General features: G+C 35.4%; 1 protein-coding gene across 3 annotated transcripts in view; it reads right to left on the bottom strand.

Annotated features, from left to right (window-relative positions):
* The window catches only part of THSD7A (thrombospondin type 1 domain containing 7A), a 434,325-nt gene that overhangs the window by 255,154 nt on the left and 159,490 nt on the right, over positions 1 to 19,681 (bottom strand). For all 3 annotated transcript variants that reach the window (XM_053218410.1, XM_053218412.1, XM_053218411.1), the window contains exon 2: positions 6,458 to 7,289. In XM_053218410.1, the coding sequence (XP_053074385.1) occupies positions 6,458 to 7,289 (832 nt within the window). The remainder of the gene's footprint in view (positions 1 to 6,457; positions 7,290 to 19,681) is intronic.

The following is a 19,681-nucleotide window of genomic DNA, read 5'->3' as shown; positions in this document are numbered from 1 at the left end:
ATCATGCTACAGTGAGAGTTGTACATCTATTTAGAAGAATATCATACAGAATCACTGACAAAGGTAGTGTCCTTTTTAAATTTTGATACATACTGCAAAAGTATTTTTCAAAAAGGTTGCACCAATTTTTGTCCCCACCAAGAATATGTCTAGTTTCCCCAATTCCTTAATGTTAAATATGATTATTAATAAAATATCAAGTCTCAGACTTCTATCCTTAAAAAGACTTGCTAGCAGGGTTGGCCCTTGGTAGGTATATGGAAACTTAACTGGTAAACAGTTCTTTACACTGCTAAAAAATTTTTTCTGTAAATGAGAAAATTGTGATAAATGACAAAGTTGTTCACTATGCTTACTTTGTTCATATAAACAATGTGCTTTATGGAGAACATTTGGCTTTCCTATATGCTAGGCAGAGGGTGCCTACATGATCCAATAAAAATCTGGGACACTGAGTCTCTAATAAACTTCCCTAGCAGATAATGCCTTACACAATTTTGCTGCAACTCTTTGCTGGAGGAATTAGTGTAGGCTGTTAATTTCCATAGGGAGAAGACTCTGGAAGCTCAACATTTCCAACAGAACTTTATAGAGTGTTTCCTACAGACTTCTCCCCATGCCCGTTTTTCTTTATGATTTTGGTTTGTATCCTTTCACTGTGATGAATCTCAGACATAAATTTAACTATATGCTGAATCTGTGAGTCCTTCTAGTGAATTACCAAAACAAGAGGCTGTCTTAGTGATCCCTGACATATTATGGAACATTTTATTTACTAATCTGAAAGGTGAAAATGGGATTTAATTTTTTTAATTTCTTAATGATGACTGAGGATTAGCATATTTTCTGTGCCCTGATCCTGTCCTTTGCTGATTTTAATTTTTAGAACAGTTACAGGTTCACAGCAAAATTGAGTGCAAAGTACTCTTAAGTACTCTTAAGTGCAAAGTAAAAATAAACCCCCTGCCCTCATACATGGATAGCCTCCCCCATTATCAACGTCACTCACTAGAATGGAACTTACATTAATACATCATAATCACTCAAAGTCCATAGTTTACACTGCAGTTAACCTTTGGTGTTCTACATTTTATGGGTTTGGGCAAAAGTATAATGGCATATATCTATCATACAGAATAGTTTCATTCCCCTAAAAATCATTTGTGCTCCCTCTGTTCATCTCTCCCTCTCACCTAACCCTGAAAACACAGCTGCTCTTTTCATGGTCTCCACAGTTTTGCCTTTTCCATAATGTCACATAGTTGGATTCACACAGAATATAGCCTTTTCTTTCACTTGGTAATTATGCATTTAGTTTCTTCCATGTCTCTTCATGGATGCATAGTTCCTTTCTTTTTAACACTGAATAATATTCCATTGTCTGAATGTGTTACAGCTTTTGATCCATTCATCTTCTCAAGGACATCTTGGTTGCCTTCATGTTTTGGCAACTGTGAATAAAGTTGTTATATAAACATCTCTCTGTAGATTTCTGTGTGGATATAAGTTTTCCGTTCCTTTGGGTAAATACCAATGAGCACAATTGCTAGATCATATGGTAAAGAGTATGTTTAGTGTTATAAGAAACTGGCAGGCTGTCTTGAAAAATGACTGTAACCATTTTGCATTCCTACCAGCAATGGTCACATTTTCACCAGCACCTGGTGTTGCCAGTGTTCTGGATTTTGGGCATTTTAATAAGTGTGGAGTCGTATTTCTGTGTTGTTTTAATGTGTATTTCCTTGATCTACTATGATATATCTTTTCATATGCTTCTTTTCCATTTGTGTATCTTCTTTGGTGAGGTGGGAAGGTCTATGGCCTATTTTTGAATAAGGTTATTTGTTTTCTTATTGTTGAGTTTTAAGAGTTCTTTGTATGTTCTTGATAACAGTCCTTTATCAGCAAAGCCTTCCAAAAATATTTTCTACCAGTCTGTAACTTGTCTTTTCGGTCTCTTAATTTTCAGCTCATTTTCAATTAGGTTTTGACCCTTTTCTTAATGAATTCTTTAAGTATTAAGAAAATTAGTTCTTTGCCAAGTAAATGTTCAAATATATTTTCTCAGTTTGCTACCTGGGTTTTAACTTCATTAATATTTTCCTTGAGCAAAATTTTCTCTTTTTAAAAATCTAATTGAATATTTCCTTGCATGATCTCTGCATTCTGTCACCTAAAATATCCTCCTTTTCCTTTAAAATTTTTACCCTTTCTTCTAGCATTATAAAGGAAAATTTTTAAGTACTGAAAATACCTGGGCTTTGTTTTGGTATAATGAGTATCAAAGGCATATAATTATTCTTCTTTTTCTTTTTAATTCTTCTTATTCATTTACATGGTTAAGCACCAGCCCCCCAAACAAAACAAACTAATTAATTTCCCACCAAAGGAAATGTTTTATAGGGTTTTGGAGATCTTCTTTCTAGACTCTTTTCTGTTTGATCTATTCATGCACTTACATAAATTTGTTGTTATTATTTTCATAGAATAAAATACATGTAACTATTTGGGGACATTAGTTTTTTCTCTCTACTTTTATTTTTTAAAAATTTTCTTGGTCTGTCTTGTAATGCTTATTTTTCCCTTATAAGTTTTAAAGTAAAAATGTGGGGACCATGGGTATATTTAGTAAGTGTTCTGGATAGGCACACATCTTTTTTTATGTTTCCAAGTCTGGTGTTCTGTGTAGAACTTTTATAGTTAGGTTTATCCACAGATTTATTTCTGTCTTTTTAATTTTTTTAAGTGGAATATTTTAATCTTTTGTTTCCATCATGTTTAATAGTTATGTGTATTTAGGAAATATGTTGATTGTTTTTATATTATTTTGTGTCAATCAACCCCCCCCAAGAGTTACTTTATTTTTATATTTTTAATTGATTCTCTTGAGTTTTTCAGGGCATATTCATAATCTCTGGGGGGAAAAAATCTTAATTTTTCCATCTGCTTTCCAATTTTTACTTCTTTCTCTTTTCAACTACATTAACTAGTACTTACAGATCAACGTTAACTAAGACTGGAGTTAATGTGCTATCCTTTCTTGTTTTTTACTACAACAGAAATACTTCTAGTGTTTCAGAATTTGAGTATTATGCTGGCTGAGAGTCTGATATCTCTTTTTCTTTATTCTATACCAGTTCTTCCATAAGGATGTTATTTCAACCTCTTCCAGAAGAATTATTACCCATGTGCAATTTCAATCTATGGATTAAATTCAGGAATGTCTTCTATGACATCTTTGTGTTGTTTTTCCTGTTATATTTGGTGTTTGGTTTTTGTTTTTTCCTATTCTAATTCTTCTCGTGGTCCTACCTTCAGGAACACCAGAGTTTCATACAGGGATCTCCCTTGCTTGTTTCCATAACCATCATTTTTTAAAATTACAGTTCAGCTATATGGTCTTAAACTGTTCTATCACTGCCTCTTCTTCACAAGATATTTTTCCATTTTTAGTTCTAATGTTAATGCTACTTCTTCTTGTTTTCCAATTCCCCTCCATTTAAGCTCTGCCAAATCATTCATTCAATTCATGAGTTAAGCTTATTCAATATTCTTAACTCTTCTTTCTGTTTTTGGTTTGGAAACATCATATTTCCTTTACTATTTTTAGTTTCTTGGAGAAATGTTTGCCCTTACTTTCGTATCAACTCTAGGCTTGGGGCAGTACTATACTTAAGCTTGGCTGAAACTCACTACGTAGTATTAGTTACTATAACTTGTAAATAGTAAACTTAACTAGTTAGTAATAGGGAAGCTCCTTGTGTCCTGGTATGTGTGTAGTGATTTAGAATTCTTGTCCACTGGCCACCAACCTTTAGTCCATCAGTCCATCAAACTGGTAGTCCTTTCTTGGCAGTAATGGCATAGTGAGCTTCTTATTCAGTCTTGCCTATTATGCCATTCTGTTTTCAAACAAACTCAAAGATGTTCCAGCAGCCCTTTCTCTTAACTCAGACCATGCCATAGTGATGAGGTGTCATTAGCTTAGCCCTCACAAAGTTCAGGCTACTCAGAAATTTTCAGTGTTCACAGAAGTTGCAAAGACAGAACACCCTTCTAAGTGTCTTCCTTCAGTTAGTTAATTTTATCACATTCTCTAAATCTCTAAATCATTTGTGACTTGAGACTGTGACTGTTTCCTATTGTCATGAAAGAATAGACTTTCATTTGTATTTTTCATTCTTATTGATATCAGTCTGTTTGAAAGCAACAAGTAGGGCAGATCTATCATCTTCAACTTGCAAGTGCTGGCAGTAATTCTGCTACAATTAAGCAGAATTGTTGGCATTGACCATTTACTCTTAATTTCATTAGCTTCACTGATGTGGTGGAAAGTTTGAGCAAAACATAGGTCAAAATACCTGATTTTTGTCCCTTCTTCCTGAGACTTTAACTTTCTTAATCATATATATTTATTCATATATATTCTTATATATAATTCTTAAATGCAAGAGACATTAATAACCAATTTAATGTAAAGCTTAATCTATGGCCTAATAAGTTATAACATATAGGTAATTGCCATTTTGTTGTTAGATAGGCTATTTCTAATAGAATCTAAGCATCTGACAAATGATCTACAGATTTTTAAATGTGTTTGCTTATTTCAAACAACTAAATGGGAATATTAGGCTCTATGCAATGGTAGGTACTTTCCTAATTATACTTTTAATTGACTGGTCAACATTAAATTAAATGTCTACAGCACGTTAACTCAGTGACAGCAGGAGACACCTCAAGTTGCCTTGGAGGCTCATTTAATTACTTAGTGCGGGCCAAGTAACTAACATAACTATAATACTTCAGGAAAAGAGATCAGGAAATCACTAGGATAAGAATAGTCAGAAAAGAATAAAACAGGGATTGAACTGAAACCATGATACAGAATCAGAAGTGAACACATATACAGACACATACATGTAAGGAGTTGTAGGAACCTGGAGGATCAAGGCAAGATGTCAAGCAACCGTTAACGAGACCAAGACTGACCAAGACAGGACCAATACCACGAGATGAAGAAAAGAAAGATTACTGGTGTGGCTGAGAGAAAATACAACTGTCTAAGTACAAACAGGGGAAGGACTGGACATATCCTAAAAATGGTGACCAAAGGAACGCTATAGAGAAACTACTGTCTAGATAAGTCAAGTGTTCATTTGTTTACTCATTTATTTAAACTATATCCTGCACTAAAAAGGCTTTAAAACCAGCTTTCAAAATCCACAGATAGCAAAATCACTAGGTAGCAATGAAGGAAGGAAAATAATGGGGGTGAGAAAAAGACGAAGCCAGCGGGTTATAGTAGTAAGCAACGTGCCTGCCGCACAGTCCTATTCATGTTCCCAGGAGCCAAAGCAAACAGGCACATGTGATCTGGTATAAGATTTCCAGGGCCACGAGGAAAGCCATTGAGCTGCTCGCCAGCAGCACATGGGTTGAGACTTCTGTGAAATTTATCTTATGTGTTTTTAATCAAGAGAACAGACTGTGTGATGGAGGAGATGACACTTTCAATGTCATTTCTACAATAAATATGATATAAAATTCTGACTGATGCTACCATAATTTCACTCCGTTTAGTCCAAGTCATAACTGCATAAATAGTTCAGAAAAAGCAATTATGCAAATGATCCAGATAAGACACTCCCAGATGGTCTGGCTTATCCAAGAGCAAAATTTAGAATATCCAGAGAACATCATATCCTTTAGATAATCCTCAATGAATAATCCTCAATGAATATTTTCACAACAAGTAAATCACACATGAGAAAGTCCTTCATAATACAGTCATTATTTACCCAGAGATAATTTGACAAATAATTTCTGTCTAGAACATGCAGCCAATTAATTACACGTTTTCTAAACTACTCGTGATTAAATACCATCTACTTAATTTTTTCTGGTCCTTGCTTTTTTTTTCCCCCTCTGGGGAGATTTATTCCATTTTATAAAATGTGAAAGAGAATTATTCTTAGGTATAGCTCCCTGGGTTGCTATTTAGATTTTGTTTATAGGGTAATTCTAAAAATGCTATGAACTTGGAGAGATTACAAGTATGCTTTTCTCTCACTAAAGTAAGTATATGAATTCAAAATCCCAAAACTCCAGCTACTGGGTAAGTTTCTTGTTCCCCCATTGGAGGTGGAAACAGTTCTACTGACTCAGAGAAGTAGTGTCATCTCACCGAGACTAACTGATGCTATGGCTTTTGGACAGCGAAGTTTCAATTCACTCTAGTAGTACAGGGCCTAACCATGAGTAAAATAATAATGAAATAATGTCAGGAAACCCACAAAAGCTCAAATGCCTTAAGTAGAAAATCTTATGCTTGAGCGTAGCTCATTCTAGGTTGTATACATATGAATCTCAGGACTTAGTACAGCAGAGTCTTAAGTACTTTCTAGCCCATGGCTTGGACAGTGAGACACACACACAGTTAACGGTTATAAAATGTTACCTCAAATTGGCAGCCTTCCCCGTCTTGTTAGTACACGTAACCTCTCTGGTCTGATATCCAATCTGGATATCCCAATATTTGTTCTCTTGTCGGTTCTGTCTGTTCCTGTTTCTTTTCTTCTTAATAAGTTCACGGGCTTCTGGATCCTTCACTCCTTTTCCTCGGTCCTTTTCCCGTTCTTTATTCTTCCCACGTCTCCTTGCCTGTCTTACTTGTCTGGAGTGAGGCATTGAGCACGAGCTCCAGGGCCCCACATGCAAGCTGTACATGGTCTCTTCATCCTCACACGGGCTGGACTGGCACACCTGAAACTCTGTCAAGTTCGGGCAGCCGGAGCCTCCAAACTGGGGTGGCGCTACCACATGCCGTGTCCGGTGCTGGAGCCCACTGCCACACGTCTTGGAGCATTCTGACCAGGCAGAAAACTCAGACACGATGCAGTCTTGCTGGCAGGGGATGAGACAGGCCTGTTCCAGGAGAGGTTTGGGCTCAAAGTACTCACAAATGATATCCTCTGCCGGAATGTCTTTCTCTTTCTGGATGCATGTTATCTCTCTCACCTGAATGCCTTCCTCCCCCTTAACGCACTCAAGGGGTTTCTCCAGGCTTTTGGAAATCACAGGCTGACAGTGATTCCAGGGTCCCAGCCTCCAGTCATACAACTCCTTGTGCCAGTCACACACTTTGAAACAGTTTTGCTGATTACTGGGTCTCTCGGCCTGTTTACAGTTTGTGTGTAACGTTGTCCAGCCTTCCACATGAGCACACCACACAGCCCGGGTTTGAATGCCTCCTGGGCCACATTCATCTCCCATGCATCGGCCCCACGGACCTGAAAATGATACAAGAGTTAACAGTGCCTCTGGAAGAAAACTGTAAATTATTTCACTTTCCGGAAAGACATGTCAAGATCTAGTACGTTAAGTCTCCCTGAAGTGTTATAAAGTAGGTCTCTGCACATGACTGCTGGAAGGTAATGATCTGCACTCAGTAGTTTTGCAAAGGGAGAAGTATGTCACAGAGTCTATATACGGTAACTTCTGGGACACGTTCATTTCGGGTCCTTTTGGGATTATTAGGATTGCTTTTCTTCATTTCCTTAATTTTAGGTGGAGGACCCTTGCTCATAAAGGACATCAGGAATTAGTCACAGTGCAAACATTACTCCTCGCCTTGTAACTATCAAATCCACGTCAGTAACAGGCAAGGAAGGTGGCCCCTTGTGAACAACTTCAGCTCCTACAGGCTTCTCTTTTCCAGAGCAGTTAAGGATTTTGTAGAACGTATTCTCCTCTTTCTCATTTTCTAATTCTGCACATACCGTGACTACAAGAGTCTAGCGGGTATATATGCGTGTACTGACAGAAGTGTTAACTTTCTGGTAACCAAAGCTGGGAAGTGACAAATTTTCATTTAAGCACATACTGCCTTTAAATTTACTCCCCTCCAAATTAATTTTTTCTCATCTTCCCAGTGAAGGATAAAGATGGGCAGGAGAATTAAAATTTAACTAAAGAACTCTTATGACTTTCTGTATGTTAAAGGGTTTTTGGGAGTTTTAATCAATTTATTTGTTTCCTAAATAGAAACTATTGGGGATTATATAGCTGTTTTATGGAACACTTAAGTCAGTGGCTTTAGAATGAAGTGTGAGCTTTTTAGCTTAGAATCCTTCTTAGCATAAACTGAAACCTTCTTATTTGCACATTTTTTTAATTACAAAAGGAATTCCAGTGTTTTGAGAGACATCTCAATTTGTGAAATTGAGAATTATTTTGGAATCTTAAAGAAACAAAATGATCATATATAATTGCATGATTTTCAAAATATGGTCCATGGAATTTGAGGGATTATTTGGCATAGCCTAGAGTCATCTTCAACAGGTGGTATCAGAAGGTGAGGACCAGCATAAAGGATTGGGCTCTAGGGTCCCCAGCCAAACTCCACTGCCCTTCTGCATCATTGTTGTTCAATAAGAAAAGCTCCGTTATTATTATTTATTTATACATATGCTGATATTATGCATAAGATTTTGTCAGACATGAGACTTCTGCTGGAAAGTGAAAACCATGAAACGAAGCCAACACATTCACTCCACTGATGAGAAAAACAGGTGACAAGAAGGGGAAGTGATTTTCCAAGTTCACATCTTGAATGAATAAAAAAAAAATATGCTGGATTTCAGATTCTTGTCCTGACTTATAGTTTTATGATTTAGCCTAGATCTCAGAGCTTGAGACTTAGATATTCCTATGCAAAATGATTAATCTAGAAAGAATGCAAGAAGAAGAATGTGTTCATTATGTGTAAACATTTAATTTTGTTTAACTAGGAACATGTTTACAATTTGATGATGCCAACTTCATTACAAATGGAATAACGGAGTTGTAAACAGGACAATATTTTCAGTCAATATCCTTTCTAATCATTATTGCATGAAACTATGAATTGGCTATTTGGCATATCCATTTCACTACTTTATGAAGTTCACATGTAGAGTTATAAGGGACTTAAAATACATTCAGGGAAATAGTCTTCCCAGAGTGATGTCAAAACTTTATGAGCTAAGAAAGTCAGTGAGTTTGCTACAACTGTCATCATGCAATATCTGATGATATCTTAATTTTATTTTTAATTCGTCAAAGGGAATTATACATTCATGTGTCTTGATGCTCTGAGAAATTTCCTAATTATACAGTTTGGGAATCTAAACCTAGATGCTTTTCAAAGGAACACAGGGATATGTAAAAAATTTTAGATTTAATTCCATACATCTTTGGCATTTTTTCCTCTTTCCTACTGTGCTTAAACAAAACAATAATCTCTATTTCCCACTCTAAACAAAGAATATAAAGGTATATTTATGTTGGACCATCAATTTAGGAGCAAACCATATATACACATATAAATTTCAAAGTGTAAGTGTCTTGAAATAACCCAGAGTCTAAACCCCAGAGGCAATTAAGCAAAATTCCTTGATATTTTATTGTTTTCCAATCTTTGATGTTAATTATGAGATTAGACTAATGAATCAGATTAGGACTATTAAGAAGCTAGTCTCTTTTTAAAGTTTAAATTTAAATTCCACTTAGGTATACAGTGTAATATTAGTTTCAGGTGTGCAATTTAGTGATTCAATACTTACAACACTCAGCCATCATCACAAGTGGCACTCCTTAATCCTAATCACCTATGTAATCCATCACCACACCCTCCCCCCAACATTCCTTCTGGTAACTATTAGTTTGTTCTCTATAGTTAAGAGTGTGTTTCTTGGTTTGCCTTTATCTCTCTTTTCCCTGTGCTTGTTTGTTTTTTAAATTTCACATATGAATGAAATCACATAGTATTTCTCTTTTTCCTACTGAGTTGCTTCACTTAGTATAATACTCTTTAGCTCCATCCACGTCATTACAAATGGCAAGATTTTATTCTTTTATATGGCTAATATTCTATTATGTGTGTGTGTGTCACATCTTCCTTATTCACTCATCTTCCTCATTCATCCATTCATTCATCATTCATTCATTCATTCATGAGACATTTGGGCTCTTTCCATAATTTGGCTATTATAGATAATGCTGCTATAAACATAGGGAAGTATGTATCCCTCTGAATTAGTATTTTTGTATTCTTTGGTTAAATACTTAGTAGTACAACTGCTGGATCATAGAGTAGTTCCATTTTTAACTTTCTGAGAAACTTTCATACTCTTTTCCAAAGTAGTTGCACAGTTTGCATTCCCAACAGCAGTGCAAAAGGGTTCTCCCTTTCCCCACATCCTTGAAGTATGGTTAGAGAGAACATACCTCAACATAATAAAGGCCATATATTAAATACCCAGAGTTAATGTCATCCTCAATGGGGAAAAACTGAGAGGTATTGCTCTACGGTCAGGAAAAAGACAGTGATGCCCAATCTTACCACTGTTATTTAACCTAGTACTAGAAGTCTTAACCACAGCAATCAGACATAAAAAAGAAGCAAAAGGGGAGCACCTGGGTGGCTCAGTTGGTTAAGCGCCTGACTTTGGCTCAGGTCATGATCTCACAGCTTGGGAGTTCGAGCCCCGTGTCGGACTCTGTGCTGACAGCTCAGAGCCTGGAGTCTGCTTCAGATTCTATGTCTCCCTCTTCCCTGTGCCCCTCCCCTGCTTGCACTCTGTCTCTCTCTCTCTCACTCAAAAATAAATAAACTTAAAAAAATTTTTTAATTAAAAAAAATAAAAGGCATCCAAATCAGCAAGGACAAAGTGAAATTTTCCCTGTTTGCAAATGACATGATACTCTATATAAAAAATGCAAAAGACTCCACCAAAAAACTGCTAGAAGTGATACACAAATTCAACACTTGTAGGATACAAAATCAACGTACAAAAATCTATTGCATTTCTATATACCAATAATGAAGCAGCAGAAAGAGAAATTAAGGAACCAATCCCATTTACAATTGCACCAAAAACAGTAAGATACCCAGGAATCAACCTAACCCAAGAGGTGAAAGACCTGTGCTCTGAAAAATATAAAACATTGATGAAAGAAACTGAAGATGACACAAATAACGGAAAGACATTTGATGCTCATGGATTGGAAGAACAAACTGTTAAAATGTCTCTACTACCCAAAGGAATCTACACGTTTAATGCAAGCCCTGTCAAAATACCACCAGCATTTTTCACACAGCTAGAACCATCCTCAAGTTCATATGGAATTACAAAAGGATACCAAATAGCCAGAGCAATCTAGAAAAAGCAAAGCAAAGCTAGAGGTGTCAAAATTCCAGGCTTCAAGCTGTATTACAAAGCTGTAGCAATCAAAACAGTATGGTACCAGCACACACACACACACACACACACACACACACACACACACACACACACACACAAACATAGATCAATGAAACAAAAAAGAAAATACAGTTATGAAACCCCAACTATATGGTGAGTTGATCTTAAACAAAGCAGGAAAGAATATCCAATGGGAAAAAGACTATCTTCAACAAACAGCATCAGGAAAACTGGACAGCAACATCGAAAGAATGAAACTGGACCACATTCTTACACCATACACAAAAATAATTTCAAAATGGATGAAAGACCTGAATGTGAGACCTGAAACCATACAAATACTAGAGGAGAACACAGGCAGTTACTTCTTTGTCAATGGCCATAGCAACTTCTTTCTAGATGTGCCTTCTGAGGCAAGGGAAACAAAAGCAAAAATAAACTATTTGGTCTACATCAAGACAAAAAGCTTATGTAGAGTGAAGGAAACAATCAACAAAACTAACATGCAACCTATGGAATGGAAGAAGATATTTGCAAATGGTATATCTAATAAACAGTATCCAAAATCTATAAAAAAGTTATCAAATTCAACACCCCCAAAAATAATCCAATGAAAAACTGGCAGAAGACATGAACGGACATTTTCCTAAAGAAGACATCCAGATGGCCAACAGACATGAGAAGATGCTCAACATCAGTGATCATCAGGGAAATACAAATCACAACTACAGTGCAGTATCACCTCATATTTGTCAGAATAGCTAAAGTCAACAATACAAGAAGTGAGGCCTTTATCCTCAAAGTACAAACAAAAACAAAAAATTCATAGCAAAGTTATAAATTTAGAACTTATTTGGACTTTTAATATACGTTTAGGTACTATTAATGGATGCATTTTAATTGATAAAAACTAATATTTTATTACAGAAATCTTAGTATACAAAGTGTGAAATGATTTCAAGTCTGCTAGTTATTGCTGAGTAAGGAAATACACCTACCAAAACCAAAACCTCCAAAGTTATGAAGCAGAACTATGTAACAGTAGATAATTATTAAGTTTTAAAAATACCCTAGAAAAGAAATGACAAAGATATTAAACTTACAAGCCAAGTTATAGCTACAACTCCAGGCTTACATCTAAATTTATTCAAAAATAAAAGTGTATGATGGTTATTTTGAAAATGACTCATGGTTTACTAATACTGTATTAGAGTTCCCTTTTGACATATTCTCAGAATATGTGTTTCTCACATTATGTTTAACACAATTTCAATCAATTGATTGAATAACTGTTTGCCTATTGCATTAGACTGACTCTATGACCCCTACAGTAGAGAATTTGCCGGTCTTCTGCAACATTTGGTTTGATTATGTTTTAATTTTCAGGTCTGGCTTTTGTATGAATTTCAACTGTTTTGCTCAGAAAAGAGAGAATTAAGTTTTCAGACCATAATATTCAAAGCATTTACATGACTGATGTCAGTGCCAGGAGAAGGAAAGAAATCGAGTTCAAGAAAATTTCTATACTATTTCATATACAGTAAAAATGAGCAGGCAATTCTAAAGTTTAGATAACTACTAAAGGCATTAATTCTAAATACAATACAACTGAGTTTCTTTCCCAAATCTATTACCATAGATTCTATTAACCAGCTATTCACAGACAACACTCTTGGGTGTATTTTATTCCAAGTATATTTACATTGAGAACCAGGAGATAGGGTATCCCCAGAAAATTCCCTGGAGATCAACAAAAATACTCGCTAGGTAAGGTAAAATAAAATGCATGAAGTCACCAGTGAAAGGAGAGGTGGCAATTTTACCACAGTTGAACCTGAAAAAGCTCATTTGCTTTGCAGACTTTGACTGCTGTCTTATCTTTTCACTGCACCTTGGGTATTGCATGTGTGTCCAATTAATAGACCTCTTCAAAAAAAACCCACATCTTTACCATTGTACACCCGACGAAGGACTGTCTACTTCTGTCCTCCAGTCTTAAAATAATCACACAATGAACAGGAAGGAGACCACATCTACAACTGTTCTTGACAGCTAAGAATTGTGAACCCAATTAGCTACCATGTTGCAAGAAAAACAAATGTTTGAAAGTGCAATTGGGAAGCACAATATGCAAACTCTATCAAGCAAAATATGAAGTCCTCTCCCAAGTACAATATGAGAATGTGATATTTACCTCCTATGTGTCTGCATAAATGTTAAACTGGACCCTTATAGCTCATATTACCAGGAATGGGAAGTAGCAGTGTTGGAAAGGTGGTGTGTGTGTGTGTACGGATGTTCACTTTTTAACAAGAACAGAAATATTTCCTTATTTCATTTATTGTTCTTGTTCATGATTACATAGGGGGAACTTGGAATCTAACGGAAAAAAAACAAAGGATAACCAGCTTTCTGCTTAAGGTCTTGGATAATATCTCTTTATGAATGGAAATGTATTCCTACATACAGATTTGTAGGATTGTGCTCATTCAGTATCATGCAATACTTTTCTAGGATTTAGGTCAATGAATATACATAGAATACTTAGCTTGACAGATTTTATGTAAATTGAGAAATGTCACTAAAAAGAAGTTAAAGCAACTATTTACACACCCCCAAATATTTATGTAATCGACAGACTCACAATACAAATATATTTACTTGTAACTGTTGCAGAATTACATTTCCCAAAAACAAATTTCAAGGAGTGCTACTTGGCTTAGTTTTCCATACAGTAGTACTTCAAATATAATTGTTAATTAACTTCCCAAAATTGTTCATAAAATAATTAATTTATTTTTATTCCTGCTAAACAGGATTTTAAAACATGTTTATTCTCTTTGTGCCATTCAAAAGTCTCTATTTTAGTCCACAAAAGATGGCCTTCTAAATTTAAAATTAGTATTTGGCCCACCATATTCAATATTGACTACTTCCAAGACTATTTATTGTATGTCAAGGGCATGAGAACAATAAAAGTTTGAGTCTATAAAAGGATACATTATTGACAGGTGGCCAGCAACTGTTCCAAAGAGCCTTATAAAAGATAAACACTATAAAAGAAGCATGAGAAAATTATGCAAACTACTTTCTGCCCTTGTTTGCCATAAAACTCTCAACTGGTCTAGTTTCTTGTTTGACTAAATGTGTTTGCATCCTTCAAATGAGAGAGTGCATTTTCCCTCCTGGATTTGGTTATGGAACAGCATGTCCTAGTTTGCCAAGATCAAGAAGTGTACAAGCAGCTTAGTAACATACTGAATTCTATGTCATAAATGCTGTGCAATATCCTATTTTCAAATCCACAATTCACAGAATTTTTAAAAATTCTATTTGTTTTTACTCAAGCAAATCAGCATATGAAAAGTAAGAAATCAAGGCTAACAGGAAGAAAAATTCCTCACAAATCCCACCAACTAAAGGCAACTAGTCATATATTTGCTGCCATCCTATTAGGCAATCAAAATATATTTAAATAAATTTGGGATCTTGCTATAAGTTGTTTTATATTCTGTATTTTTATTTAACAGTATGTTATAAAAAGAATTCCATTTTAATAGATGTGAGGGAGGCCTCAGATACACATACACACACACACACAGACTGGACCCACTGGAGAGTTAATCCTGTTTGCTCTTCATAGTTGTACAATTAGATCTATACATGGTTGCATACTATGTTGTATCAATTTGCCATGATTTATCTAACACAGTCTATTTGTATTTATTTAGATCATTTCCCCAAGTGTTTTCCCCAACATTATAAAGAATGCTACAATGAACATCTATTGTACACAGGTCAGGTAATTCAGTCAAAGTTTTGCAAATTTTCAAACCTTTGGTACATCTAGTATGGCAGAAGAGCTCACCAAAATGTCCCAGGTTTCCCTTCCACCAGCAATTACTGAGTATATTTTCTCCCTGATATCTACAGATTGTGATTTCTCCAGATTTGGACTTCCACTGGGGGAATCTTATGTACCCCTTTCCTTGCAGCTTCCATCCTTTGACTATTTTAACTATAAAGACAGTGTTTATTCCTTTAAATCCAATCCTTTGAGTCCTGTGGCCTCCAGAAGGCCCTCAGGCTTTTGGAGAATTGATGTTATCCTTTCCCCTTCTCAGCACTGAAACATAATTTTGCTTACTGTGAACTCATTTGATCATTTCAAAGGATTTCACTGTGGGTAGAAGCAAACACCTTGACTTAAATGGTCTTGAAACTGTTTCACAGATTGGTAATCCAAATGCCCGGCATACTGTGCCATTGGTTATCACACCACTTGATTTAATTATGAACATGTTGTCTGTCTAGGAGACCCCTCCGTACATATTTATGGGCACAAAACAGATAAAATTTTGATTAACTTACTCACCTAAAGTAGATGAAACTTCTTTAAAAAGTAAAGCAAAAGGAGAGCTCATAGCTTCTTTGACTTGAGTTTTAATTTCATTTCATTTTAATTTAAAATATAACTCTCAAATGACAAATCAGTTTGGTGAATGAGGAGAGATCACTGTAAGTCAAGATGAGCTTTCATCTTCAATAAGTAATTAAATTTTAATAAAAAATATATAAGAATATAAAATTAAATGTACAAAATTAGAACAAGCTCTTTAAATCTGATGAGACAATGAATGAAGAATCAGTGATAGGAGAGATGATTTTATAGTTGTCAAATATATTATGTCCCTATCATGTTTTTTGTCTCATAAGAAAGTTACTTAGCCTCTCTGGATCTTGGTTTCCCCCATTTGTAAAATACAGTATAAATCGTATCATTAAGTTCCATCGTCTTGTAATGCTATGAGAAACAAAGACTGAGTTATCAACATTATGAGAAATATTGGAGCACCTGGCTTAGTGGGTTAAGCAACCAACTTGGGCTCAGATCATAATCTTACAGTTATTGAGTTCAAGCCTTGCATCAGGTGTGTGCTGACAGTGTGAAGCCTGGAGCTTGCTTCAGATTCTCTCTCTCTCTCTCTCTCTCTCTCTCTCTCGGCCCCTCCCCCATTCACACTCTGTCTCTCTCTCTCTCAAAAATGAGTATGTTAAAATTAAAAAAAAATTATTATGAGAAATATTTATAATAAAGTTGTTTTTTTTCCTCAGGCAAAAAAGACTTTCATTTTCACGTGACTTAGTATTTTAAAGTCTGTATGCATCAGTGATGATTTCTTTAGGCTAGATTCCAATAAAGTGAATAACTGGGTGAAAGGGTATTGAGAATTTTAAAGTTTTTAAATACACGTTGCTTAACTGAGTTTTCTGAGAAACTTGTGGAAATATAATCATGACACCCTTATCAGCATTGTTACTATAAATATTTTTGTTACTTTAATAAATACAAATCCATTAAAAAATTTTTTTAATGTTTATTTTTGAGAGAGGGGGAGAGAGACAGAACTCAAGGAGGGGAGAGACAGAGACAGAAACACAGAGTCTGAAGGAGGCTTCAGGGTCTGAGCTGTCAGCACAGAACCGATACAGGGCTCAAACCCACAAACCGTGAGATCATGACCTGAGCTGAAGACGGAAGCTTAACTGACTGAACCACCTAGGTGCCCCCCAGTTCACTATTGTTTTAATTGAATTCTTATTAGATATGACCTTGAACATAATTATTTCCTCTTCTGTGATTTGTTCAATTAGTTTATTTTCCAGTGATATCATGGCTCTTTATCTTAATACAGTTTGTTGGTGCTATTAACATTCTCTATGCCCTTTAAAAATGTAGTATGTTCTCTTTCCTACTTTTTTGGTTACGATGATTTTTATGTTTTCAATATGCAAGCTTTTCACTAACACAATCTTATGCTTCTTCCATTGCTTTTAGTCTGAAAAATATCTTCAAGTACAAAGATATAAATAGACATTACTCGTTAAATTATACAAAACTTCCATTCTCTTTATAGATTCATTTAAAACATCTATATTAAACCCATCAGGATTTTATTTTGAGTATGTTTAAAGGCAAACTTTGAACATTTTATTTTCTCCATAGTTAGGTAATTTTACCAAGAATACACAAAACTATTATTTTAAGGTACTCACTAGCATCAAAACATGGAAATGAGAACGGCTTAAATACTTCATCCCTAGATTTTATTTCCGTATTTCATTTTATTTCCATACTTTGTTATTACTATATTTTATTTATTTGTACAGTATACAGTATACTTCCACATCTATAATCTCATTTGATTTTTATATCATGTTAGACATGAATAGATTATTATATTACAGAGTAGGTTTAATCTTTTAAGACTAGAGAAAAATATAAAGCCATAAATGGCCCAAATATTTCTATTGTTTCATAGGATGCAGTTAAACATCCAAAAAAAGAAAAGTTATATTAGCTATATGTGACGAATCCAGATGGAGAATTCATGTTGCCATAATGCCTTAACTTTTGAATAATGTCCCATTCAAGTACTGGGATGCCCAAACTAATTTCTTAAGGAAAAGTATTCTTCACGATAATAAACTACAAAGTCAGGGTTTCCCTTCCAAGCTTATAAAATTTGTTAGACCTTCAACTACAACACAACAAAATGGCGCACTAACAGCATTAATGTATATCAACATTAAAAACACCTACTTGAGCAGTTGCACTGCCATTCTACAAAACAATATTTAACTACACTCCCCTATTTCCCCCAAATCACAAAAAAACAAACTTGGTGTTTGTATGAGATTCCATTACACATGTAACTGGCAACAAAATATATATAAAATAAAAATAGAAATTGTTGATCATAAAAATATGTAAACTTCATAGACTTGAAGATATGCCAATTCATTAATTTAATCTTTCCTACCTTGCTCTAGAGAATGGCTTTAAGGTAGCAACATCAAATTTACTATGAGTATATGCTGTCATTGGTTCTGTCTTATCATTGACACTAAAGCATGGCAATGAACGTTATAGAATGATTCCTTCAAAAATGTGAAACACGTAAAAATTTCTAAGCATACCTTAGATCTTTGGTTACAATGGTCTCAAAGTCAGATACCTTTGAAGAATGTACATATTCAACAGTCTGAGCTCAATGGCTCTAAAGGAACTAAGTCAATAGGGTTTTCGGAGATATGGGATCCTATCATTTATAATTCTTACTTCATCCCAGAGAACTCTGAAATAAATAGTAAGTGAGGTCTTCATATAGCCAATCAAATTAAAAGCTTGCTGTCTCGTCTTGGATTATCCCAAAAGTAGAACTTGAGAGCAAAGCTTGTATGAAAGTAGTTTATTTCAGAAGTGATTCCACAGAGATCCCCATATAAAAGAGTTAGATGCAAAGGAAGCCTAGGCAAAGTGTTTACATAATTTATTTGATATTCTGGACCCATATGGGCCTGATCCTTATCTCCCAAATATTCCATTTCCATTGCACACTGGATTTTTATTATGTGTAGTCAACCATTTTATTTGATGAGTTTCATAACAGCCAGCCCTGGATATAAAACTTCAGTCAGGGTCAGCTGGTGTCCAACGTGCAATATCTATTAGGACACAACAGCAAGCCAGGATCTGGATGTGGGTGTTATATACTATTTTTTTTCTCCTAAAGGTAAATCTCTGTAGAAAGCATGGTTTTGCTCCCAAAACATAGTTGTTTGTGCTTCAATTCTCCAATTAAAGGTAGCCGGAGATTCCAAATAGTCATTTTATCTCTCAGAAATCTGTCTAATAACATCAGATCATCTGGGCCATTATGACCTGGCTAGCTTAGCATCTTGCACCATAGCCTGGATCTGTTATCCAGAGGTCTCTACTGCAGGATCCATTCAAATCTGGCAGTCTTCCTACCAATAAATAGACAGTGGCAATATCCCCAAGTATGACACATGCTCCTTTCAGAATACAAAAAGGCTGTGGTGTAGCCAGCCTCCAAAATAGCCCCCAATGATCCCTGCTTTTGGTATTCATGCCTTTCTATATAGTTCGCTCAAAACCTGAATAGAGTTGACTTGTGGAACCACTAAGATGTAACAGAAACACTGGTATGTGGTATAAAAGTCTAGGTCAAAAAAGCTACTAGGGCTCCTGACTTGCCTTCTTTTGGTTAATTCTGGGAGAGGCAGCTATAATAGCGTGAGGATACTTGAAGAGCCTTTCATAAAAGAAAGTGAGATCTCCTGCCAACACCCATGGGCCTGACCCATGAACTCTCTGGAAGGAGATCCATCAGCACCAGGAAAGCCCTCAGATGACTGCAGTCCTGGCCAATGTCTCGACCACAGCCTCCTAAGATACCTTGAGAAAGACCTACCCAGCTAAGCCACTTCCAAATTTCTAACACACAACAAATGTGAGATAATAAATATTGATTGGTTATAATCTGAATTTTCAGGCAATGTGCTATGTACAGTGGTTACCTAACTCAGACTATGGAACCTGGAATAGGTATACTGCCACACCAAAAATCTAA

This window comes from Acinonyx jubatus, chromosome A2 (genome assembly GCF_027475565.1).
Source record: "Acinonyx jubatus isolate Ajub_Pintada_27869175 chromosome A2, VMU_Ajub_asm_v1.0, whole genome shotgun sequence".
Taxonomy (NCBI): Eukaryota; Metazoa; Chordata; class Mammalia; order Carnivora; family Felidae; genus Acinonyx; species Acinonyx jubatus.
Note: the sequence above shows the minus strand (reverse complement) of the source record. Positions and strands in the feature narration are given on the sequence as shown.